The sequence below is a fragment of the Heteronotia binoei genome, chromosome 8, assembly GCF_032191835.1.
Source record: "Heteronotia binoei isolate CCM8104 ecotype False Entrance Well chromosome 8, APGP_CSIRO_Hbin_v1, whole genome shotgun sequence".
Lineage (NCBI taxonomy): Eukaryota > Metazoa > Chordata > Lepidosauria > Squamata > Gekkonidae > Heteronotia > Heteronotia binoei.
In genome coordinates, this window is record NC_083230.1 from 115,233,555 (window position 1) to 115,260,104 (window position 26,550).

The 26,550-nt window shown below is 48.0% G+C and overlaps 1 protein-coding gene across 2 annotated transcripts in view; it reads left to right on the plus strand.

Annotated features, from left to right (window-relative positions):
• USP6NL (USP6 N-terminal like) overlaps nucleotides 1–26,550 on the plus strand; it is a 267,261-nt gene that overhangs the window by 225,382 nt on the left and 15,329 nt on the right. For both annotated transcript variants that reach the window (XM_060245943.1, XM_060245942.1), the window contains 3 exons: nucleotides 7,044–7,109; nucleotides 7,244–7,343; nucleotides 9,240–9,392. In XM_060245943.1, the coding sequence (XP_060101926.1) occupies nucleotides 7,044–7,109; nucleotides 7,244–7,343; nucleotides 9,240–9,392 (319 nt within the window). The remainder of the gene's footprint in view (nucleotides 1–7,043; nucleotides 7,110–7,243; nucleotides 7,344–9,239; nucleotides 9,393–26,550) is intronic.

Consider the following 26,550-nt stretch of genomic DNA (forward strand, 5'->3'; position numbering starts at 1 on the left):
GCCAAGGATGTCTGCGTTAAAGGTCACGGTTCTGTGCATGTAACCTTGCCAGGTTGATCTCAGCCTCTTGCAAGGTTTTGGTATTCTCTTTTGACTGTTGGGTTGAACAGTTAAGAACTATGGAAGGGTATTATTAGCAGGGCAAAGCACAGTATATCCCTTTTTCTGCATCAGGTACTTCTTCAACGCAAACGCTTCAATCAAGATGTAATGTTTTTAGGAGAGAGAATCAACTCTAGCCCTAGGCTGCAAATTTAAAGCACATTTTTGAGGAAGAGGTTTTGCTGAAGTCTGTCTGATATCATTCCAACAAAACGTGCCTAAGATTAGGGCATTTAAATTGGAGTGCATGCAGCAAAACGGGCTACATTTTATGCATGTGTATACTACAAAACATTCTTCCACTTACCAACCAACCTTTATTACAGTGGGCCACTGGCCTGATCCAAAAAGGCTTCTCTTATGTTCTTATAACAAAGCACAGTTTATGTATAAATGTAAAAATAATATACAGAGATTAAAATACAGCACCTTACTTAAATAATCATCGTACTATAATTATTATGTTGTAATTAATTATACATAAAAGTTTAGAACATCTGCTTTCTTAGGCAGTAGAAAAGAGTGAGAGTCCAGTCTGCAAATTTGTGTCTGAGTATGAGTTTTTGTGAGTTCTCACTTCTGAGTCTCAGAAGCTCACACCCTGCCACCAATTTAGTGGACTGGACTCTTGCTCTTTTCTACTGCTAAAAAGGTAAAGGTAGTCCCCTGTGCGGAGAAACGCCATTTTAGGCTATGTTTATCTGGGAGTTGGCAGGAGGAGGCTGTCAAACTTGAGGCAGGCTTTGGCCTAGTCTCCTCCTCCTGCCCCCTCCCTCCTGTCTGGAAGCAGCAATTCTGAGGAGGCCTCCTAGAGGGACAGGAAGTCTTTCAGGCTGGTCTCCCAGAAGGATGCAGGAGGATAAACCAGTTCCTGGGCGGGAACTGAGTTTTCTGACTCTGGGGCGATGTCACATCATGTTTTCACGGCAGACTTTTTAATGGGGTGGTTTGCCATTGCCTTCCCCAGTCATCTACACTCCCCCCCCCCCCAGCAAGCTGGGTACTCATTTAACCGACCTTAGAAGGATGGAAGGCTGAATCAACCTTGAGCTGGCTATCTGAACCCAGCTTCCACTGTGATCGAACTCAGGTCGTGAGCAGAGCTTGCCCTGCACTACTGCAACTTTACCACTCTGTGCCACGGGGCTGCGACAGACAGACTAACACAGATACATATTTTGTGCTTTCTTATGGACAGACTCTCACAGGGCTTTTTTTTTTTGTAGCAGGAACTCCTTTGCATATTAGGCCACACACCCCAGATGGAGCCAGTCCTCCAAGAGCTTACAGTAGGCCTTGTACTAAGAGCCCTGTAAGCTCTTGGAGTATCAGCTGCATCCGGGGGGTTGTGGACTAGTATGCAAAGGAGTTCCTGCTACAACAAAAAGCTCTGGACTCAGCAACAGAATTTGGCCACTTTACCGGAGTGGTCAACAAGGAAAAAATAGGTGTAGAATTTTCCTGGGCACTCGGATAGAATAGCAGTGAGATAAGTGGAATGGACGTCTGTACAAAACCGACAATACAATAACTCACGTTCCACTGTTTCGACTGCATTTAGTGGGTGGGAACACAGATGCTGAGGGTTAGGGGTCCACAAGTAGCTCCCAGTAGCGCTGCGGGCAGCAGTCACTTAAATGGAGTAAACTCATGGGTTGAAGACATATTGGTTTCACGCTGTTTTCCAAAATCTGTCAGCTGGGGAACATATACTAAACCCACTTTCCACAAGCATAGCTATATAGGCACAGTATTCCAATGCATTTCTTTTTTAGAATAGTGTGTCAGAATAATGTTCTTTGTATTGACATACTCAACTAGAGAGCCAGCTTGGTGTAGTGGTGAAGTGTGCGGACTCTTATCTGAGAGAACCGGGTTTGATTCCTCACTCCTCCACTAGCACCTGCTGGAATGGCCTTGGGTTAGCCATAGCTCTCTTATCTGGGAGAACTGGGTTTGATTCCCCGCTCCTCCACTTGCAGCTGCTGGAATGGCCTTGGGTTAGCCAGAGCTCTCTTATCTGGGAGAACTGGGTTTGATTCCCCACTCCTCCATTTGCAGCTGCTGGAATGGCCTTAGGTCAGTCAGAGCTCTCTTATCTGGGAGAACCGGGTTTGATTCCCCACTCCTCCACTTGCACCTGCTGGAATGGTCTTGGGTCAGCCAGAGCTCCCTTATCTGGGAGAACCGGGTTGGATTCCCCACTCCTCCACTTGCACCTGCTGGAATGGCCTTGGGTCAGCCAGAGCTCCCTTATCTGGGAGAACTGGGTTTGATTCCCCACTCCTCCACTTGCAGCTGCTGGAATGGCCTTGGGTCAGCCATAGCTCTGGCAGAGGTTGTCCTTGAAAAGGCAGCTGCTGTGAGAGCCCTGTTAGCCCCACCCACCTCACAGGGTGTCTGTTGTGGGGGGAGAAGATATAGGAGATTGTAAGCCGCTCTGAGTCTCTGATTCAGAGAGAAGGGCAGGGTATAAATCTGCAATTCTTCTTCTTCTTCAACTAGGGATACTGGCTGTTTTATCTCATTACATATACTAACTAACCCATCTTCCACTATATTTTAATATATTCGTTTTTCTAATGGGAAACTAGAATGATGTTTATATGGGTGTTACATGGTTAAATCAAACCTCTGAGAAATCTATGCCCTCATTTTAAACCCAAAGCTAACATTAAAACATTCTCATTTATTGCACTCCACACCCAGGGTACTTAATGGGTTAGTACATGGACATCAATCTGCTATTCCCACTTAACTACCCTTCGTTGTTGTTTCACCCTAGTTAACATAAACTAACAAACACCAGAGCCCAACTTGTGACTCTTTTAATCTGCTAAAAAACATTTCTACGACTGCAAACTAACTCACTGCCCGCTTTCTCTATATTTAGGACTGCCTGCCATTCCATTCTATTGTCTGAGGAAGTGTGCTTCCGGCACATGAAAACTTGCATTCTGAATAAAACTTAGTTGGTCTTAAAGGTGTAACTTGACTCTTGGGGAGCATTCGTTAGTGAAAACTGAATTTGCTAACCAAGTTATCTCTGGGGCGGTCAATTGTGATTTTAGCAGCAGTGAATTATAGGTCGTCCCTGTTTGTGTTGCTTCATCTTGAAGAACATCGTGTTCTATCTAGGGCAATAAAATGTCAATCCCGTTCTCCTAGATTCAGTAATTTCCCTAACCTGGGGTGCCTGGAATCTCTGGATGGCTGCTTTTAATAGACTAGAATAAGCAAAGTGCTCCTAAATTAGCGACTTAACAGCAACAGCTAAACAGACCGTGCGGCTTTTAAATATGTCATGTTCCTGCATCTAATTGCAATTCAGCATTTAGTCACTAGAATTATTTTGCGGCTGTTGAATTAGATCATTTGTGAGTACTGAAGAAACAGACAGAACAGACAAAACAGGGCATAGAGACTGAGTTCTTCCCCTGAAAAGAATGTAAGAAGAGCCCTGTTGATAAGGCTAGTGGAGCACCTAGTCCAGCCTTCTGTCTCACACAGTGGCCAACCAGTTCCTCTGGAGGACCAACAGCAGGTCATAGAGGCAAAGGCCTTTATAAGAGCATAATTAGAGCCCTGCTGGACCAGACTAGTGGTCCATCTAGTCCAGCCTCCGTCAGATCACACAGGAGGCCAAAAAAAGAGTAGGTAACTGGTCTCTGTTTAGTTTGGAATGGTGGATTCCAAACTGTATATTTTTAAAACATTGGCACTTTATGCCACCTTCATTCCCAGATCAAGAGTCAGCTTTAATCATGCAAATTGTTTCTGCCACTGATTCTAACAACCCCGTGTACTTTTATACTGTTTCTGTGCTTTCTGAAATTGTGAACATAAGAGCATAAGAGACCTGCTGGATCAGACCAGTGATCCATCTAGTCCAGCCTCCTGTCTTACAGTGGCCAGCCAGTTCCTCTGGAAGGCAAACAACAGGGCATAGAGACTGAGATCTTCCTCTGAAAAGAATACAAGAAGAGCCCTGTTGGATAAGGCTAGTGGAACACCTAGTCCAGCCTTCTGTCTCACACAGTGGCCAACCAGTTCCTCTGGAGGACCAACAGCAGGTCATAGAGGCCAAGGCCTTTATAAGAGCATAAGAAGAGCCCTGCTGGACCAGACTAGTGGCCCATCTAGTCCAGCCTCCTGTCTCACACAGTGGCCAGCCAGTTCCTCTGGCCAGCCAGCAACAGCAGGGCACAGAGGCTGAGGCCTTCCCTTGAAGTTACCTCCTGGCTCTGGGATTCAGAGGCTCAATGCCCCCAAATGTGGAAGTTCCCCTCCGTTACCATGGCTAGCAGCCATTGATAGACTTGCCCTCCATGAATCTATCTCATCCACTTTGAAAGCTGCTTATTCCTGTGGCCATTACCACCGTTCCAGATTTTAATTACTCTCCTTGTAGTAATTTGGGTCACGAGAATCCCAGGGGGCGCCCTCTCTTCCTGTTCGGATGTTGTTATAAATGCTTGCTGGATGCTGTATCGTAGGGCTGGTTGAACGTCTTGCGGCAAAGGTGCACTTGCTACAAGAAGAGAGAAAACCCGGCGACCACCGTCGCATCTCTCATCCTCCTAAAAAGCCCCAAAACACTCTAAAAGGGCTCAAAACACATTAATTACAACTTCGAAGCCTGCCAATTTGACTATCATCAATTATGCCCCGACCTGGGTGGCCCAGGGTACCCTGTTTTTGTCAGCTATTGGGAGCTAAACAGGGTCAGCCCTGCTTAGTACTTAGTATGTGTGAAAAGGATCTAGGGGTCTTAGTGGATCATACTCTGATCATGAGTCAACAGTGTGATGCGGCGGCTAAAAAGGCAAATGCAATTTTGGGCTGTATCAACAGAAGTATAGTGTCCAGATCACGTGATGTGATGGTATCACTTTACTCTGCTCTGGTAAGACCTCACCTGGAGTATTGTGTTCAGTTTTGGGCACCACATTTTAAGAAGGATATAGACAAGCTGGAACGGGTCCAGAGGAGGGCGACTAAGATGGTGAGGGGTCTGGAGACCATGAGGAAAGGTTGAAGGAGTTGGGCATGTTTAGCCTGGAGAGGAGGCAGCTGAGAGGTGATCTGATCACCATCTTCAGGTACTTGAAGGGCTATCATATAGAGGATGGTGTGGAATTGTTTTCTGTGGCCCCAGAAGGTAGGACCAGAACCAACGGGTTGACATTAAATCAAAAGAGTTTTCGGCTCAACATTAGGAAGAACTTCCTGACCGTTAGAGCGGTTCCTCAGTGGAACAGGCTTCCTCGGGAGGTGGTGGGCTCTCCTTCTTTGGAGGTTTTTAAACAAAGGCTAGATGGCCATCTGACAGCGATGAAGATCCTGTGAATTTAGGGGGAGGTATTTGTGAGTTTCCTGCATTATGCAGAGGGTTGGACTAGATGACCCTGGAGGTCCCTTCTAGCTCTATGATTCTATGGGAGGCCACCATGGAAACTCAGGGTCGCTACGCAGAGGCAGGCAATGGCAAACTGTGGCCGCAATCTCACACACTAAATAATGCACTTTCAATCCATAGTGCACTTTCCAACTGGATTTTGCCAGTTCACACAGTAAGAAAGTTCATTGAAAGTGGATCGAAAGTGCATTATTTAGTGTGCGTGATCCCAGTCCGCATCTGAACGTCTCTTGGCTCAAAATCCCTGCACGGTGGCCATAATCAGTTGCGACTTGACGGCTCTTTACTCACAAACACACACACACACACACCATTCATTGTGTTACCAACTGATTGTATGAAACAGAATCTTTTTAGAAGTGGAAAATTTTCTGTTAGAGACAATTCCACCCCCCACCCCGAAAAATTTCCGGTACACATTCACTGCAAGTCCATCTGGAACTTTCCACAGTCTCTTCCCCACCAGCCAGGGGTAGGGAACGTTGGCTCTCCAGATGTTTTTTGTCTACAACTCCCATCAGCCCCAGCCATTGATCATGCTGGCTGTGGCTGATGGGAGTTGTAGGCAAAAAAACATCTGGAGAGCCAACGTTCCGTACCCCTGCTTGATGTGATCTCATGAGATCGTGCAGGGAATTGGCAGTTCTAAAAGTATTCTGGATCTAGGCCACTTTTTTTTACCATGTTTCCTTTTTTAAAGTAAACCTTTAAAAACGATATACAGCAAATGTAGTCAAATATTCACAAAATACTTGACCCTTTAAATGCCCCCTCCCCCCCCAGACAAATAATAATACATCTATATAATTATCCTGAGATCAGATTCAGAGAGCCGAAGTTCAAGAGGTAGAGCCAGTTTGGTGCAGTGGTTAAGTCTGCGGACTTAACCGCTTGATAGACTTGTCCTCCATGAATCTATCTCATCCACTTTGAAAGCTGTCTATTCCTGTGGCCATCACCACCACCAGAAGTATGGGAGAACAGGGTTTGATTCCCCACTCCTCCACTTGCAGCTGCTGGAATGGCCTGGGGTCAGCCATAGCTCTGGCAGAGGTTGTCCTTGAAAGGGCAGCTTCTGGGAGAGCTCTCTCAGCCCCACCCACCTCACAGGGTGTCTGTTGTGGGGGTGAAGAGAAAGGAGATTGTAAGCCGCTCTGAGACTCCCAATTCAGAGAGAGGGGCAGGGTATAAATCTGCAGTCTTCTTCTAGATGCAACAACAAGACACTTTGATCTTTCTTCTTGGGAGCCAGCACCATAATTGTATGCCTTTTTTCCCCTAGACTATTTTGTTCTCTTCTTTGCGGTGGTAGTGGATCAGAATGCCTAGAAATCACAATCCAGTAAAGATCAAAAACGCTTTGCTGTTGAACTTTTTTCGTTAATGATAATAATAATACTTTGTATTTATACCCCGCCCTCCCCGCCGAAGCAGGCTCAGGGCGGCTCCGTGGAGATCGAGTGTCACGATGCCATCATCTCTCCTGAAGTTACAGAAGTTGTTGTTTTTCCCCTCTTGGCAGGAATCCCAGGAGATCACCACAAGCTTTTACACCATGAAGTGGTTTTTCCAGTGTTTCCTTGATCGTGTGAGTGTCCTCGGTTTCTGTCTTTCCCAAAAGCACATTTGTGTGGGGTGGGGGGGAGGGGAGGGGTGCAATCTTGGGCTTCTTTTTGTTTAGCACTTTTTTTTTTTTTTTTACACTGGATTTTCTCCTTGCAGACTCCCTTTAGGTTAACCCTCAGGATCTGGGATATCTACATACTTGAAGGGGAACGGGTTCTCACTGCGATGTCTTACACCATTTTGAAAATGCACAGAAGTAAGAGCTCTGCCTGGCTTTAATTTCCAAGCTGCCATATTTGAGTGATCAGGTGCCCAATGAGAAATGGGTTTGATGGGTGGCTTTCACAAGCACTTGTTTACCCCTTGCATGAGAGGGCGCTTCCCCCCTAGCAAGCTGGGTACTCATTTTACCGACCTCAGAAGGATGGAAGGCGGAGTCAACCTTGAGCCAGCTACCTGAACCAGCTTCCGCCGGGATCGAACTCAGGTCATGAGCAGAGGGCTCTGACTGCAGTACTGCAGCTTTACCACTCTGCACCATGGGACTGCTACCTAATCTGTGCTCCCTAATCTTAAATAGGTACACACATGGCCCGGCCCAACAAGGTCTCATTTATGTCAGATCCGGCCCTCTTGACACCCTTGATTTAGGGGGCTGTGCAAATCTACCCCTTTAAAGAAAACTCCAGTGACAGAAGCTGCTGTTGCTGCTTGGGGGTGGGAGCAGCATTATCTGCCGCTTATGATTTTGCTTCTTTGTTAAGTATTGTGCGGTTTGAGCATTATCGGGCTGACTGTCTTCCACGCTCCACGCAACAGCAGTGAACGGTGCAGAACAGAAGGCGGAGAGACAGTCGCCCTAATAACACCAGGAGGCAAAGCCCTTTACCCAGAATTACGATAGCCCCTATGCAATACACCAGCCACACACTCAGCCACCAGCCCCATCAGTCTGGGCGATCCACCAGCAAGCAAACCCTGGGCAACTCCCACTGGTTCGCTGGAAAGGTCAGAAATAACAGGATCACAAGTTGCTGATGAAACCCACAGAACTCTCCCCAGAATTCCTCAGAAGAGACTTAGATCTGGAACGCAAAATCTATTCGTGATCCCCGGGCTGAGGGAGGCAAGATTGAAGTTCACCAAAGAGAGCCTTCTTGGTTGCTGCCCCTTATTGGTGGAATCAGCTGCCGGAGGAAGCTAGGGCCTTGCGGGATCTCACCCAGTTCTGCAAGGCATGCGAGACAAACAGTATTCTCCAGTTTCACCTTTTCTGTCTCACCCCATTATATATACCTTTTTTGCTGGAGGAAGAAGTTGTGCATGCATCTTCTGCTTTTTCAGCAGCAGCCATGCGTACAGCAGTATGTCTTTTGTTCTCCTGGGGCGACCCAAGGTTCCATTACCGGGGTGTTGAATTCATTTGTTATGAGGGCCAGATCTGACTTAGATTAGACCTTGTCGAACTGGGCCATGTGTGTCATAAAATGTAATGCCAGGTAGTGGATATGTAATCTTTATAAAGGACACAAACACAATTAGGCATTTAAAAAAAAAAAAAAACTTAAAACGTTTTTAAAAGATTAGCTGTGTAAAAGATAAGTAGACTGTTCAGGTGTTGTTCAGAGGTGTATATATAAGTTGCAAACCTGCTTTTGATTTATTGACATTCATTACAGAAATCTCATGGTCAATGCTTTGAGCCTAAGACCCAGGGGAATATATGGAACGGCTGGGCACTGTGAGCTTTGTACATAAGTTGCTTTGCGTGATGGAGAAAATAGAGGCTTTGCTTTGTAGCTCCAGTGCGATTGAGCAAGCCTGGCAAAGCAAGCTGTGATGCAGAAAGGAGCAAGAGAGAGGGAAGGAAGCAGACAACAGCCAGTTGCTCGGGGGCCTGATAGGAGCCCTCCAGGGGCCTGATACGGCCCTTGAGCTGCATGTCTGACACCTCTGCATTACACTATAAGGTCATTTTATTCTCAGATCAGTATTCAAACAATTCTATTCAAAAATGAAAAAGAAGTATTCAAATAATCCCGCTTATAACCTTTCCATGATAGGAAAACTAAAGATTTCTACCATCATTTTACCTGTTCCATTTCCACTCTTGGATCTTATGCCTCTCCCCCCCCCCCCCCTCCAACCCTAGAACACCTGATGAAATTAGAAATGGAGGAACTCGTCGAATTTCTTCAGGAGACTCTTGCCAAAGATTTCTTCTTTGAAGACGACTTTGTCATCGAGCAGCTCCAGAGCTCCATGGCGGAACTGAAACGTGCGAAGTTGGACCTGCCGGCAGCGGGTAAGTCATTCAGGAGAGAGCGTCAAGTCTGGATGCAGAGCAGGAAACGTGGGGGAGCTCATTTTTTTGCCCACCTCTTGGATGCTTTTCCTGGCTGTCGACACCTATGAGGAGGCTGCAGGACTGCACGGTTCATCTTCAGGAGCCTCTGGTGCTCTAAAACAGATTCCCCAACCCCTTTAGAATGGTAACAGGAGGTGGCGGTGGCTACAAGCATAGCCAGCTTCAAGAGGGGAATGGATAAGCATATGGAGCAGAGGTCCATCAGTGGCGATTAGCCACGGTGTATTGTGGGAACTTTCTGTCTTGGGCAGTGATGCTCTGTATTCTTGGTGCTTTGGGAGGGCTTCTAGTGTCCTTGCCCCACTGATGGACCTCCTGATGGCACCTGGGTTTTTTGGCCACTGTGTGACAGAGTGTTGGACTGGAAGGGCCATTGGCCTGATCCAACATGGCTTCTCTTATGTTCTTAATGATAAAAGAGTCTAGTATGCAGCATACAGAATTTAGTACATTACGCAAATACCCGATTAAAGTGCACAAATATTTCTTAATGAATGCATCCTGATTGCTCTGCCCAAAGACCTATAAGGTGTATGTCCAGAAGACAAGGGGCTAGAATAAAATCACACATTAAATACCCTTTTTCCATCCCTACGAGCTAATGTAATTGTCATCCAGGTCTGTGATCAACATCTGACGTACCTGATAAAACCCAGCCCCTATCATACCGAGGCATGAACTTTGACTTAGTCAAAAGTTAGTGAGAGCCAATTTGGTGTAGTGGTTAAGTGCGCGGACTGTTATCTAGGAGAACCGGGTATGATTCCCCACTCCTCCACTCTCACCTGCTGGAATGGCCTTGGGTCAGCCATAGCTCTTGTAGGAGTTGTCCTTGAAAGGGCAGCTGCTGTAAGAGCTCTCTCAGCCCCACCTACCTCACAGGGTGTCTATTGTGGGGGAGGAAGGTAAAGGAGATTGTGACCGCTCTGAGACTCTGAGATTCAGAATATAGGGCGGGATATAAATCCAATATCTTTTTCCTCAAAACAATACTATGAGGGTCAGACAATGCTGGCATTTTTTCAGCTATATTATCTGTACTGGTGGGTCAAGAAGCTCTTTGACAAATACTGCATAACGAGGCCCTAATCTAATGTTTAGGCTTTGAAGCTAGTACCTTTGATACTGAAAATATAAACTATATTCTAAGACAAGGGTCACTTGTCTAGAGACAGTGCCAACTGTGCTGCAGAGGATCATGGGAAAGAACCAAAGTTTCTTAACAGTGAACAGACATGAACAAAATGGATGTATACATGAATTTTTAAGTCTCCTCACTAAAATTCCACTACAAGGAGGCGCACTGGGGGTTGGGGAGGGAGTACTGGGTTAAGGAATTATGTGAAAGGTGCTCCAATACACACTTCTTTCTACCTTCCTCTGGTTTTTCCATGGCATGCTGAACAACTACTCTCTTAAGCCTCCCCTCTCTCCTTCAGCTACTCAGGTTTTATTTGGCTTTGTTTTTACTTACCTTGGTACTTTAGGTCCTCTTCAAAGTATGGCCGCCTCTCTAATCCACTCACATCTGCCAGAGATATAGGAGCGCAAGAAGAGCCCTGCTGGATCAGACCAGTGGTCCATCTACTTCAGCACCCTGTCTCACAGATTGACCAACCAGTTATCCTGGAGTAGGGTTACCAGGTCCTTCCTGCCGATTGACAGGGAATGGACGGGGGCGGGGCTTACTAGAGAAAAAGGGAGTCCCAGGCCACATCACCGGTGTCACACAGGAAGTGACACAATCATGACTGGATGCTGTTGTGATGCTCTGGTATTTGGGCAAAAACTCTATGGAGAATACGGCTTCTGCCGTAGAGCTTTTGCCCAAATACCAGAGTGACACCTGAACATTGCTGGCATGATGACATCACTTCCTGTGCGATGCTGGCAACATGGCCAGGGCCTGGTCAGATGATTGGTGGCTGAGGAAGAGGGCCTGGTGGCGGAGGGGACCCCTGCAACCCTCTCTTGGAGGTCCCACAACAGACCACAGAGGCCAAGCTCTTCTCATGATGCTGCCTCCTGGTACTGGTATTTACAGGTTGATTGCTCTGAATGTGGAAGTTCCAGTCGAGATCTTATGGACTACTTAAAAAAAAAAAAAACATCTTTCCAGTCTGAAGCCTCGGCATTCTTCCTTACTTGGTTTATTTTCACTGCCATCATAGAGTTGCAAGGGACCTCTAGGGTCATCTCGTCCAACCCCCTGCACAATGCAGGAAATTCACAAATACCTATGATCATCGCTGTCAGATGGCCATTTAGCCTCTGTTTAAAACCTCCAGGAAGGAGAGCCCACCACCTCCTGAGGAAGCCCATTCCACTGAGGAACCACTCTTAACGAGCGGAAACTCTTTTGATTTAATTTCAACGCATTGTTCTGCACCCTTCTTAAATCTTCGTTCGCGAAGCCAAGCCGAGAGAGAGAGAGAGAGAGGTTCTGGTCCTACCTTCTGGGGCCACAGAAAACAATTCCACACAATCCTCTTTAGACAGCCCTTTAAGTACTGAAGATGGTGATCCTATCACCTCTCAGCCACCTCCTCTCCAGGCTAATCATGCCCAGCTCCTTCACCTTTCCTCATAGACTTAGTCTCCAGACCCCTCACCATCTTCGTCGCCCTCCTCTGGTCCCGTTCCAGCTTGTCTATATCCTTAAAATGTGGTGCCCAAAACTGAACACAGTACTCTAGGTGAGGTCTTACCAGAGCAAAGTGATACCATAACTTCGCGTGATCTGAACACTTGACTTCTATTCATAAAGCCCAAAATAGCATTTGCCTTTTTAGCCACTGCATCACACTGTTCTCATGTTCAGCGTATGGTCCACTAGGACCCCTAGATCCTTTTTGCACATACTACTGCTAAGACAAGTCTCCCCCATCCTATAGCCGTGCATTGGATTTTTCCTAACTAAATGCAGAACTTTACATTTATCCCTGTTAAAATTCACTTGAGCAAGAAGGTGTTATTTGTCCTTCTGCTATCACTGTCCTCAGCACCCCCCCTCCTTGGACCCCTCCCCCCCTTTCCTTTCTTCCCACACTGAGGGAAGCCTCAATTTCACTTCCTCCTACTTATCAAGAGTATTTCTCCCCCTCTTCCTAAAATAACTCCTCAGCTGACCTCGCCTCAGATGCGTGAAGGTAAACCTTAAATCGCAAGCTGCGCTCTTCAGAGCGCTTCATCTGAGGCAGGATTAACCCCAAGCCTGCTCTCAGGGAGGGATTACGCTCCCCCATGACACTCATGGAATCTGAGAGAGAGAGAGGGAAAAGGCACAGCAGAGTGAGGTAACATCTTGAAAAACACAGGGAGCGTTTGGTGACGGATAGTATCGCCCAAAGACAGTGATTAGGAAAACGAGAATGAACGCAGGGAAGGGAGGGCGAAACGCAAGGGCTTGTGAAATTCCCTACGAAGAACAAATGAAGCGTGGGTTTTTCTGAGCTGAGAGGAGCGGCAGACAAATCTGCTGGCTTTCCCAGGGATAAGAATGCTAAGGATATTTCTTGATGTCTTGAAGGAAGAAAACAACCCCCCCCCCATTTTGAGACTGAAATAACAATCGCTCTCTTGTGTTAGAAAGCGGGATGTCTACACATGAACTGAGTGGGTCAGAGTCAGGGGAGAAGAGGGTGTCTATGGATACTGGAGACCTTCTTCCTAGGGTTGCTAACCTCCAGTTGGTAACTGGAGATCTGGGGTTTACAGCAGATCTCCAAGCGTCAGAGATCAGCTCCCCTGGAGAAAACAGCCACTTGAGAAGGTGGACTCTGTGGCATTATGCCCCATTGTAGTCACTCCCCCCCAACCTCCAGCTCTGCCTCCAAAATCTCTTGGCATTTTCTGACCCAAAGCAGGCAACCTCCACCCCATGCTTGATCTTTGCAAGGAGAAAGCGGGAATTGGAAACCCTCCTCCCCCCAAGCTCTCCCACCAACTCACAGGAGTGCATGCAGCTGCCTCATCGGGAAGCGTGCACTTGCTTGATGAAGTTCTGCACTCTTGAGAGTGAACACAGGAGGTGGTGGTGGCTACAAGCATAGCCAGCTTTAAGAAAGGATTGGATAAAAATATGGAACAGAGGTCCATCAGTGGCTATTAGTCACAGTGTATATATATATATATATATATGTGTGTGTGTGTTTGTGTACACACACATATATTGGCCACTGTGTGACACAGAGTGTTGGACTGGATGGGCCATTGGTCTGATCCAACATGGCTTCTCTTATGTTCTTATGTGACACAGAGTGTTGGACTGGATGGGCCATTGGCCTGATGCAACATGGCTTCTCTTGTGTTCTTATGTGATAAGAGTGTTGGACTGGATGGGCCATTGGCCTGATCCAACATGGCTTCTCTTGTGTTCTTATGTGACAAGAGTGTTGGACTGGATGGACCATTGGCCTGATCCAGCATAGCTTCTCTTATGTTCTTATGTGACACAGAGTGTTGGACTGGATGGGCCATTGGCCTGATCCAGCATGGCTTCCCTTATGTTCTTATGTGACACAGAGTGTTGGACTGGATGGGCCATTGGCCTGAACCAACATGGCTTCTCTTGTGTTCTTAGGTGACAAGAGTGTTGGACTGGATGGGCCATTGGTCTGATCCAACATGGCTTCTCTTATGTTCTTATGTGACACAGAGTGTTGGACTGGATGGGCCATTGGCCTGATCCAACATGGCTTCTCTTGTGTTCTTATGTGACAAGAGTGTTGGACTGGATGGACCATTGGCCTGATCCAGCATAGCTTCTCTTATGTTCTTATGTGACACAGAGTGTTGGACTGGATGGGCCATTGGCCTGATCCAACATGGCTTCCCTTATGTTCTTATGTGACACAGAGTGTTGGACTGGATGGGCCATTGGCCTGATCCAACATGGCTTCTCGTATGTTCTTATGAGAGTAGCAGCAGGGCTTTTTTTTGTAGTAGGAACTCCTTTGCGTATAAGGCCCTACCCCCCTGATGTAGCCAATCCTCTAAGGCCCCTGTAAACTCTTGGAGGATTGGCTACATCAGGGGATGGGGCCTAATATGCAAAGGAGTTCCTGCTACAAAAAAAGCTCTGAGTGGCGGAATTTTTCAGGCAGAAGACTTGCGCATTACCTCCTTAGAAGATCCTTAGTTTCAGCGGGGTAGCTTTGTAGCTGGAGAAAAGCCAGATTGGAGTCCAGTAGCTGCTTCGAGACCAGCAAGGTTTTTCAGGAGATAAGCTTCTGAGAGTCAAAGCTCCCATCATGAGATACCTGAGGGTGAAGACACTTGAAACTTTATACCCGGAAAGTCCTGTTGATCTTTAGGGTGCTACTAGATTTGGACCTTTGCTCTTCCACCAGGCTCTTTTAACAGTATGTGTCAGGGGTTAAACTTTTGGGACCTGCTGTGAGCAAAGCAGATGCTCTGCCCCAAGTCGTACCCTTCCTAAGAAGTTAAAATCCTAGTAGAGCAGGGGTCCCAACCTTTATTTAGCCTTGTAGGCACCTCTGGAATTCTGACACAGCGTGGTGGCCACATCCACGGAGTGATTGCCAGAGAATGTCTGATGCAGGAGGTGGAGCCAGCCAGAAAATGGCTGCTGCAGCTTACCTTCAATCACACAGAAAAATCCTTGTGCATAAGAAGAGCCCCAATGTATCAGACCAGTGGTCTATCTAGTCCAGCATCCTAAGAACACAAGAAGAGCCCTGTGGGATCAGAGCAGCGGTCCATCTAGTCCAGCATCCTAAGAACATCAGAAGAGCCTTGCTGGATCAGACCAGTGGTCCATCTAGTCCAACATCCTAAGAACATCAGAAGAACCCTGCTGGATCAGACCAGTGGTCCATCTAGTCCAGCATCCTAAAAACACAAGAAGAGCCCTGCGGGATCAGACCAGTGGTCCGTCTAGTCCAGCATCCTAAGAACATCAGAAGAACCCTGCTGGATCAGACCAGTGGTCCATCTAGTCCAGCATCCTAAGAACACAAGAAGAGCCCTGCGGGATCAGACCAGCGGTCCATCTAGTTCAGCATCCTAAGAACATTAGAAGAACCCTGATGGATCAGACCAGAGATCCATCTAGTCCAGCACCCTAAGAACATAAGAAGAGCTCTGCTGGATCAGACCAGTGGTCCATCTAGTCCAGCATCCTAAGAACATCAGAAGAACCCTGATGGATCAGACCAGAGATCCATCTAGTCCAGCACCCTAAGGACATAAGAAGAGCTTTGCTGGATCAGACCAGTGGTTCTTCTAGTCCAGCATCCTAAGAACATCAGAAGAACCCTGCTGGATCAGACCAGAGGTCCATCTAGTCCAGCACCCTAAGGACATAAGAGCTTTGCTGGATCAGGCCAGTGGTCCATCTAGTCCAGCATCCTAAGAACATCAGAAGAGCCCTGCTGGATCAGACCAGTGGTCCATCTAGTCCAGCATCCTTAGAACATCAGAAGAACCCTGCTGGATCAGACCAGAGATCCATCTAGTCCAGCACCCTAAGGACATAAGAAGAGCTTTGCTGGATCAGACCAGTGGTTCTTCTAGTCCAGCATCCTAAGAACACAAGAAGAGACCTGCTGGATCAGACCAGTGGTTCATCTAGTCCAGCATCCTAAGAACATCAGAAGAGCCCTGCTGGATCAGGCCAGTGGACCATCCAGTCCAGCATCCTGTCTCACACAGTGGCCAACCTGTTCCTCTGGGTAGTCAACAACAGGGTATAGAGGCTGCGGCCTTCCCCTGATGTTGGCTTCTGGCTCTGGGATTCAGAGGATTAGTTCCCTTCAGTCACCTTGGCTAGTAGCCACTGACAGGCTTATTCTACATGAATTCAATCTGCACTGCCTTAGGTTGCTAAAATCTAACCAGCCTTTCATTTCATTTCATGATTCCATCCCCTTGTTTTACTCCCGCCTCAATGAACTTTGAGCATAACAAGATTGACAAACAGGGAAATGCATTTAGACCACTGCTGAGTCACTCTCCCCCCCCCCCGCCAAGAAACAAAAAACCTGTGAGTTTTTTCCCCCCCAGTAAGCATGCAGAAGTTCCCAGGTTAAGTCCCGAGCATCTCCAGTTATTTGGATCACGTAGTGGGCGATGTGAAAGACCTCAAAAAGAGACTTTGGAGAGTCCCTGCCAGTCTGAGTAGACAGTACTAACTTTGATGGACCTTGGGTCTGATTCAACATCAGGTAGCTTTATGCATTCATGATGGTTGTTCTCTTGTGAAACAAGAATCTCAGGAAGATGTTGTGCCTGGTAGTGTAGTATCCTCCTAGTGCCTCCTGGAGAACCAATTTGGTGCAGAGGTTACATGTGTGGACTCAAGGTTTGGGAGATAGGTAAGGATCAGTGTTCCCTCTAAGATGAGTTTGTGTGAGCTAAAAAGGTAAAGGTAGTTCCCTGTGCAAGCACCAGTCGTTTCCGACTCTGGGGTGACGTTGCTTTCACAACGTTTTCACAGCAGACTGTTTACGGGGTGGTTTGCCATTGCCTTCCCCAGTCATCTACACTTTCCCCCCAGCAAGCTGGGGACTCATTTGACTGACCTCGGAAGGATGGAAGGCTGAGTCAGACTTGAGCCCGCTATGTGAGCCCAGCTTTCGCCAGGATCGAACTCAGGTCATGAGCAGAGCTTAGGACTGCAGTACTGCAGCTTTACCACTCTGTGCCTTGGGGCAGTTTTTATCACACAGTTTTTAGCTTCCGGCTCACAGATTTTTTATCTTAGCTCAGGAAACTAATTGATGCCGAAGCTCACAGCTTGAATGCCAGTAGTTCACAAAGTAGAATTTTTGCTCACAAAACTCCACAGCTTAGAGCAGGGGTAGGGAATGTTGGCTCTCCAGATGTTTTTTTTTTTGCCTACAACTCCCATCAGCTCCAGCCATTGGCCATGCTGGCTGGGGCTGATGGGAGTTGTAGGCAAAAAACATCTGGAGAGCCACTGTTCCCCACCCCTGTCTTAGAGGGAGTATTGGTAGGGATCTTATCTCATGTACCGAGGGCTGTCTAACAAACAGAACTTCTCATCTTCTCCAAGGCAAAGGAAAAACATCTCCTGCTAACCTCTGTAAAGAAGTAAAAGAAATTGAATTTATATCCCACCCTCCACTCCGAATCTCAGAGCGGCTCACCATCTCCTTTATCTTCTGCCCCAACAACAGACACCCTGTGAGGTGGGTGGGGCTGAGAGGGCTCTCACAGGAGCTGCCCTTTCAAGGACAGCTCCTACTAGAGCTATGGCTGACCCAAGGCCATCCCAGCAGCTGCAAGTGGAGGAGTGGGGAATCAAACCTGGTTCTTCCAGATAAGAGTCCGCGCAATTAACCACTACACCAAACTGGCTCTCTTTTTGTCTTAGCTCAGGAGAAGAGAGAGGGTGGCAACAGAAGCTGTCTAAGAAACCCAGTGAGTAACAGAGGCCTTTGCCAAAGCAAGATTAGAGGAACAGAAAGGTACCAAGTAGCTATTCAGCAGAGATTTCAGCCTGCCAGACAAGCCCTTCTTCACCTCCCTGCTTTATACCAAGGCGATTGAGTTATAGATGGAGAGGAAAGTATAATGGAGCATTATTTGCATCAATAAGTTAGGACAGGGTTCAATTTTCAGCACAAGCCCAGGATGCTGGCAGGCCGTGAGCTCATCTCTTTGTGAAAGGATGTTTTCTTCCAAGGCTACGAAGTTACAGCGCTGCCATTCTCTACTAATGCCTGAGAAGGTGATGGCACCCAGCTACCCACATGATATTCAAGGTGTTTAAGAAGCTCTCTGTGTAAGTACCAAGAAAGCACAGCGGTTTTTTTGGGCGAGGAGGAGAAAGTGAGAGAAAGAGAGAGCACGCAAGCATTCTGAGCTAGATTCAAGGTCCATGGTCTGGTCCTTGATCCATGAAAAATAATGGAAGACCGGCTGAATTTGATCAAAGAGTGTTGGGAGATAGAAGCACCAAAAGACCTCCAGGACCTCTCGTTTAAAAACAAAGGACCAAGCCATAATCGGGGAATTTATGAAGCTTCTACGCACTTGCTCCTTCTTGCAGCTGCTCCACTGAAGGCATCTTGCCCTTGAAGAAAGACCTTCTAGATTCATGTCATTTGTTTTGCCAAGCAAGACTGCCTGCTTTGTAGACCTTCTACATTTCCCTGAACTAGAATGGGCGTGTCCAGAAGCGATATGTGGCTAGGATCCCGGGATGCAGTTAAGTTTTTTGTTTGTTTTTTTTAAGGTAAAGCACCAGTCGTTTCCGACTCTGGGGTGACGTTGCTTTCACAACGTTTTCACGGCAGACTTTTACGGGGTCGTTTGCCATCGTCTTCCCCAGTCATCTATGCTTTCCCCCCAGCAAGCTGGGTACTCATTTTACCGACCTCGGAAAGATGGAAGACTGAGTCAACCTTGAGCCGGCTACCTGAACCAGCTTCCACTGGGATTGAACTCAGGTTGTGAGCAGAGGGCTCTGACTGCAATACTGCAGCTTTACCACTCTGCGCCACAGGTTAGCTGAGTGATTAAGAGGTTCCCCTTGCACCACCGTGTCCGTTCAAAACCATGGCCTCAGCAAATTAAGGGAAGCATCTTAAGATTTGCCAGGGAGGGAAGGTAGTTTGGCAAAGCCCGATCTCATTAGATCTTGAAAGCTAAACGGGGGTTGGTATTTGGATGGATGGCACCAAGGAAAGAGCGGCAGAGGTAGGCAATGGCCAACCACCTCTGCTTCTCACTTGCCATGAAAGCCCTGTGTTGGTAATGGCCAACCCGTCCTGGGGTTACCGTAAGTCTCTGCTGAAGTAGGTAATGGCCAGCCACCTCTGTTTCTCACTTGCCTGGAAAGCCCAGTGCTGGGGTCACCATAAGTCTCTGCTGAAGTAGGCAATGGCCAGCCACCTCTGCTTCTCACTTGCCTTGAAAGCCCCGTGATGGGGTCTCCATGAGTCTCTGCTGAAGCAGGCAATGGCCAATCACCTCTGCTTCTCGCTTATCTTGAAAGCCCCGTGCTGGGGTCATTGTAAGTCACTGCTGAAGCAGGCACTGACCAACCACCTCTGCTTCTCACTTGCCTTGAAAGCCCCATGCTGGGGTCACCGTAAGTCTCTGCAGAGGAAAGCAATGGCCAACCACCTCTGCTTCCCACTTGCCTTGAACGCCCCGTGCTGGGGTCACCGTAAGTCTCTGCAGAGGAAAGCAATGGCCAGCCACCTCTGCTTCCCACTTGCCTTGAACGCCCCGTGCTGGGGTCACCGTAAGTCTCTGCAGAGGAAAGCAATGGCCAACCACCTCTGCTTCTCACTTCCCTTGAAAACCCCTTGCTGGGGTCTCCATAAGTCAGCTGTGGCTTGATGCGGCATATGCACGCATGTTAAGACATACCAGTTCCTCCTGTTTTGAAGGCCAGTTTAGAAGAAAACAGGGTAGAGAAAAACCAGAAAAATCGTGTCCAGATGGACCTTTCTCTCCCTCCCCCCTCCTCCAATTTCTGTGCAAAGCTAATAACAAACCAAAAGCTGCCCAGATACACTCCAGAAACTTTCAGGCTTGCCAGATGCCGAATTCCGCTGAGTTTAATTAACTCTCACATATCCTTGGAGTGGAGAGACCCGCATCGATGCTGCCGTGGAGGCTAGCTGGGCTTGCGTGCCCCCTTCGAATGGATTCTGATTCCCAGTACCGTGTTCGAGGTATGACCGTAGCACAACACAAGAGTATGAAGTGGGAACTGGAAGGGCTTCTACAACTGGAGCCCGAGAACAGCCAGTGTGAACAGCCTATGATAGTCACTTTACAAGTCAACAAAGGGTTTTTGTGTTAAAACAACCTTGTGTAACACAGAGAGGAAAATACGAGGGGAGGACATTGAAGCTTCTCTGTACCGCTCTCATATATGTCTATTTTATGAGCTTTCTAAAAGCTGTTGGTTTCCTGTCCACATGTAAGCAGATCAAGAAGAAAGCCATAGATTTATACCCCGCCCTTCTTTCTGAATCATAGTGGCTTACAATCTCCTTTATCTTCTTCCCCCTAGAACAGACACCCTGTGAGGTGGGTGGGGCTGAGAGAGCTCTCACAGAAGCTGCCCTTTCAAGGACAGCTCAGCGATACAGCTCTGGCTCACCCAAGGCCATTCCAGCAGCTGCAAGTGGAGGAGTAGGGAATCAAACCCGGTTCTCCCAGATAAAGAGTCTGCACCCTTAACCACTACATCAAACTGGCTCTCACACCAAACTAGGAAAAAGAGGACCATGGAGGTGGGAATGTAGCCCAAGTCACCACAACTTAAGAGAACATAAGAGAAGCCATGTTAGATCAGGCCAATGGCCCATCCAGTCCAACACTCTGTGTCACACAGCGGCAAATTTTTATATATATATATATATATATATACACACACACACACTGTGGCTAATAGCCACTGATGGACCTCTGCTCCATATTTTTATCTAAACCCCTCTTGAAGGTGGCTATGCTTGTGGCCGCCACCACCTCCTCCACTTCTTTTGTGGGGGAGCAGAAGACGATGGAGGTGGGATGTAGCCCCAGTCACCAGGCCTTGAATTCAGCAGGAGCACAGCTCCTGGACCTTTCTGAGGGTTCGCCCTCTTCCTCTCTACCTACCTAGTCCACTGATTAGTAGGTGCAGCTGCATAACAATCCCTGGATTAGGAGAGTGGGCAGCCAACCAGCCATCAGGGGCTTTGCCAAGCCCTCAGCAGCCTTCATTAACCCCTGGAGAAGCCTGCACCACCCTTTCTCCATTTCTTATGTGATATCGGGTAGCAGGTGGCTTGTTGGCCTTTTGGCTTTGGTGGGGGGGAGGCCAAGGAAAGCCCCAGGTGAGTGAGGCCTTCTTGGGCTGGCTGGATCTCTAGCCAGCCCAAGCAGGCCTCACTTACCCGGGGCTCTCCTTTCTTTCATCGGGTTGCTTTTGCCTGGTGGGGTGGCATATGCTAATGAGCTCCACCACCTATTTCTCTACAAAACGACCCCTGCCAGTCACCACGACTCCCTTTGTGGGGAGCAGAGGACCATGGAGGTGGGACATAGCCCCAGTCACCATGACTCCCTGCGTGGCTAGCAGAGAACCATGGAGGTGGGACATACTTTGCTCAGGATGGCTACCTTAGAAGTATTGTCAGAGTCTCTCCTGCGGTTTTTGCCCTGGCTGTGGCCTTGACCCCCTTCACGTAATGGGGTGCTAATGTTTTTAGAGTAGCGGTCTGACCACGTGCAGGCAGCAAGGCTGGAAAGGCAGGCAGCCCATGGGAGACTTAGGCTGTCTTTGCCACATGACTGTACCCACCATGGAGAAGGCTCCTGCAGCATTTAGCAACCAGCTTGCTGCTGTTCTCCGCTTGTGGCTTTTAGAAATATTTATAGGCTCACTGATGCGAAGCGGAAAACAGGCTGAAGAAGGGGTGATCTGTGGATGGCGGGGCATACTGGTGTGGGAGTGGAAGGAGCTAGGGAGGTGTAACTTGGGGACTTCATTGCTAGTGGAAAACATCGAGGGCTGTGGGCACAGATAACTTTAAAAGGGGCTGAGATGGATTTGCGGAGGAGAGATCCATCCATTGCTACTACCCATGGCAAGTTAAAGGGACCCCAGTATTCAGAGGCAGTAAACCTTTGAAATCCTTTGCTGGGAGGTGACGTCAGGTGCAGGCCTTGGCTTCTGTGTCCTGCTCTAGAGGACACAACCTTTTTGGCTCCAGGGACCGGCACCAGGGCCAGCTGGCCCACATCTGCCCCAGGGCCAGTAGGGTGGGGGCACCAAATTTAGCCTCGCCCCCCCTTGCACCTGTCAGGAGTCATCCTCTCTGTATTCCTCTTGCCGTGTTTTCTGTAATGTAATTTTGCCTGGGTGCATTCTTGCTTAGCTTTCCTCCTTGCAAGCTTATCTGGGGAACTTATTATTCAAGCTGTTTTCACCGGCCTGAAGGTCAGGTGTTAGTGAAGTAAAGATTAGGCACCTGGACTCTTAAGACGTGTGGGAGGGGGTCCCGCCAAAAAAACCCATTCCCACTTTGCTTTACCACGCTTATGTGCTTGAAATGCAACGGTTGGGACGAGGGGTTAAAAGGAGACTCACATGGCTAAGATGTCAGTCTTAGCAAAGATGGTGTACTGCCTTAAGATGCTTATGGAATAAACTGCTGAAACGTTAGACTGTATTATTCCTTGACTGGAGGTCTTGACAGTGCCGCCTCTTCCTCCTCACTCCATTTTTACAATATTAAGGCTGGGGAAGGGGCCATGAAGCGCCTTCCAGGCTCTGTAAAGGCCGACACACACAAACCCCTGCCACCGATCACCTGATTGGCAGGGAAACTGTGCAAAACTGTGGTGGCGACAGCCACTGAAAAAACCATGCTGCCCTTGCTTCCTTTGCACTTCCTTCCTGGGCAAAGGAGGAGGCACCATGGGAGGGAGGCGCTGCAGGGGGGCGGTGAGGCTGCAGGAGGGCCGCCAAGGCTGGGAGGGCCAGTTAAGGACAGGCCATGACCCGGTATCGGTCCGCGGCCCGGGGGTTGAGGACCCGTGCGCTAGAGAGCCAGTTTGGTGTAGTGGTTAAGTGTGCAGACTCTTATCTGGGAGAACCGGGTTTGATTCCCCACTCCTCCACGTGCACTTGCTGGAATGGTCTTGGGTCAGCCATAGCTCTCACAGAGTTGTCCTTGAAAGGGCAGCTGCTATAAGAGCTCTCTCAGCCCCACCTACCTTACAGGGTGTCTGTTGTGGGAAGGTAAAAGAGATTGTGACTGGTTGGTCACTGTGTGAGACAGGATGCTGGACTAGATCCAGCTGAGCCCTTCTGATATTCTTACGAGGCATGAACTAGACAGCCAAGCCCATGTTTCTGTAGAAGTCACATAACGGAAGGGAAATACAAGTTTTAAAGGTGGTCGTCTTTGTTTCCTTTCACATCCTATCCACAGTTCATGGTTCTCTTCGTTTTTAAAAATTGTAACAGGAAGAAACGCTTTAAAAAGGGGGGGGGAACTACGTTATAACCTGCTCAGCGTTCTTTTTTCTTTTCACTTTTTCTGTATCTTTTTCAGATGAATATGGAATTTTTCATTTATATGTCTGGAGAACTCACACGTAACCCTTTTCTTTCTTTCTTTGCATTTCCTCTTATTAACCAACTAACTCTCTGATTGGTTTCCATAGTTACATGGTTTCCCCCCCCCCCTACTAATTTCTCCTAAGTTGCATCCAAATATGATTAAGTTTGAGGTTGCTGTGGAATCTTTGTTTAACTCAGGCAGTTTCCCCCTCTCTGCTTGATTTGAACCACACAGTTTGTGCCATCAGGACCCCTCCCCCACATCCCTATAGATGCACACAGTGCTTTGAATGGCGCTTGCAACTTTTAAAAATGTCCATCTAGCTTTGGTCGCAGTCTGTTGTGGCTTGAAATTCCTGTTTGGTGTAGTGGTTAAGTGTGTGGATTCTTATCTGGGAGAACCAGGTTTGATTCCCCACTCCTCCACTTGCACCTGCTAGCATGGCCTTGGGTCAGCCATAGCTCTGGCAGAGGTTGTCCTTGAAAGGGGAGGAAGGTAAAGAAGATTGTGAGCCGCTCTGAGACTCTTCGGAGTGGAAGGCAGGATATAAATCCAATATCTTCATCTACCTCACAGGGTGTCTGTTGTGGGGGGAGGAAGGTAGAGGAGATTGTGAGCCGCTCTGAGATTTGGCGTGGAGGGTGGGATATAAATCCAGTATCTTCATCTACCTCACAGGGTGTCTGTTGTGTGGGGGGGGAAGGTAAAGGAGATTGTGAGCTGCTCTGAGACTCTTCGGAGTGGAGGGCGGGATATAAATCCAATATCTTCATCTACCTCACAGGGTGTCTGTTGTGGGGGGAGGAAGGTAAAGGAGATTGTGAGCCGCTCTGAGATTTGGCGTGGAGGGTGGGATATAAATCCAATATCTTCATCTACCTCACAGGGTGTCTGTTGTGGGGGGGGGGGAAGGTAAAGGAGATTGTGAGCTGCTCTGAGACTCTTCGGAGTGGAGGGCGGGATATAAATCCAATACCTTCATCTACCTCACAGGGTGTCTGTTGTGGGGGGGAGAAGGAAGGTAAAGGGGATTGTGAGCTGCTGAGACTCTTTGGAGTGGAGGGCGGGATATAAATCCGATATCTTCTTCATCTTTTTCTTCTTCTGTGAGTGGTGTGTGAGTGCCTGAGGTTTATTTCAACAAGCCAGCATGCGGATTACCCTCTTTCGAGCTACCTTCCTTTTAAGCTGAGTTTCCGAACCGAGCTGTTAACCATCAGCATCTGAAACTTCTAACAAAGCACACTGTATAGCTGTCATCCCACAATATTATAGACAGGGCCGGTGCTAGGGTTTTTGTGCCCTAGGCGAGCTGCCCACTAGTGCCCCCCGAACTTGTAGGAGAAATGAAACTTAAAACATTTTTAATTGACAGTTTTTTATTTTTTATTTTTTTTTTAAAAAAAAAATTGTGAGATTAAGCAATAAAAATTGTAAGAATACTACTTGATCCTTTTAGCTCGAGATGCCAGGGACAAGACCTTGTGCATGCGAGAAAGATGCTCTACCACTGAGCTGTGGCTCCCACCCCATGGCTCTGTTGTAATGTCTTGTAAACAACTTACGCAAACTTATGCAAAGGTGCAACGTGAAATTCTCAGTTCGTCGCCAAAGTACGTAAGATTTTCATTAAAGTCCACAACAATAGTCTACTTCCCAGCTTGACAGTTCCGAGGTGCTCGTGGAAAGAAGCGCTTATAATATCCCCAGAAGCTCCTGATCTTTTATGGAAAATGGACAGTTGAGCACTGAAAGCGCTTTTTTGTCTTTCAAATCTGGAGATATAAGAGCCAGTCTGGTGTAGTGGTTAAGTGTGCGGACTCTTATCTGGGAGAACCGGGTTTGATTCCCCACTCCTCCACTTGCACCTGCTGGCATGGCCTTGGGTCAGCCATAGCTCTCTCGCAGAGCTGTTTGGTGTAGTGGTTAAGTGCACGGACTCTTATCTGGGAGAACCGGGTTTGATTCCCCGCTCCTCCACTCGCACCTGCTGGAATGGCCTTGGGTCAGCCATAGCTCTGGCAGAGGTTGTCCTTGAAAGGGCAGCTGCTGTGAAAGTCCTCTCCAGCCCCACCCACCTCACAGGGTGTCTGTTGTGGGGGAGGAAGGGAAAGGAGATTGTGAGCCCCTCTGAGACTCCTCGGAGTGGAGGGCGGGATATAAATCCAATATCTTCATCTACCTCACAGGGTGTCTGTTGTGGGGGAGGAAGGTAAAGGAGATTGTGAGCCGCTCTGAGACTCTTCGGAGTGGAGGACGGGATATAAATCCAATATCTTCATCTACCTCACAGGGTGTCTGTTGTGGGGGAGGAAGGGAAAGGAGATTGTGAGCCGCTCTGAGACTCTTCGGAGTGGAGGGCGGGATATAAATCCAATATCTTCATCTACCTCACAGGGTGTCTGTTGTGGGGGAGGAAGGTAAAGGAGATTGTGAGCCGCTCTGAGACTCTTCGGAGTGGAGGGCGGGATATAAATCCAATATCTTCATCTACCTCACAGGGTGTCTGTTGTGGGGGAGGAAGGTAAAGGAGATTGTGAGCCGCTCTGAGACTCTTCGGAGTGGAGGGCGGGATATAAATCCAATATCTTCATCTACCTCACAGGGTGTCTGTTGTGGGTGGGGGGAGGTAAAGGAGATTGTGAGCCGCTCTGAGACTCTTCGGAGTGGAGGGCGGGATATAAATCCAATATCTTCATCTACCTCACAGGGAGTCTGTTGTGGGGGAGGAAGGTAAAGGAGATTGTGAGCCGCTCTGAGACTCTTCGGAGTGGAGGGCGAGATATAAATCCAATATCTTCATCTACCTCACAGGGTGTCTGTTGTAGGGGAGGAAGGTAAAGGAGATTGTGAGCCGCTTTGAGACTCTTCAGAGTGGAGGGCGGGATATAAATCCAATATCTTCATCTACCTCACAGGGTGTCTGTTGTGGGGAAGGAAGGTAAAGGAGATTGTGAGCCGCTCTGAGACTCTTTGGAGTGGAGAGTGGGATATAAATCCAATATCTTCATCTACCTCACAGGGTGTCTATTGTG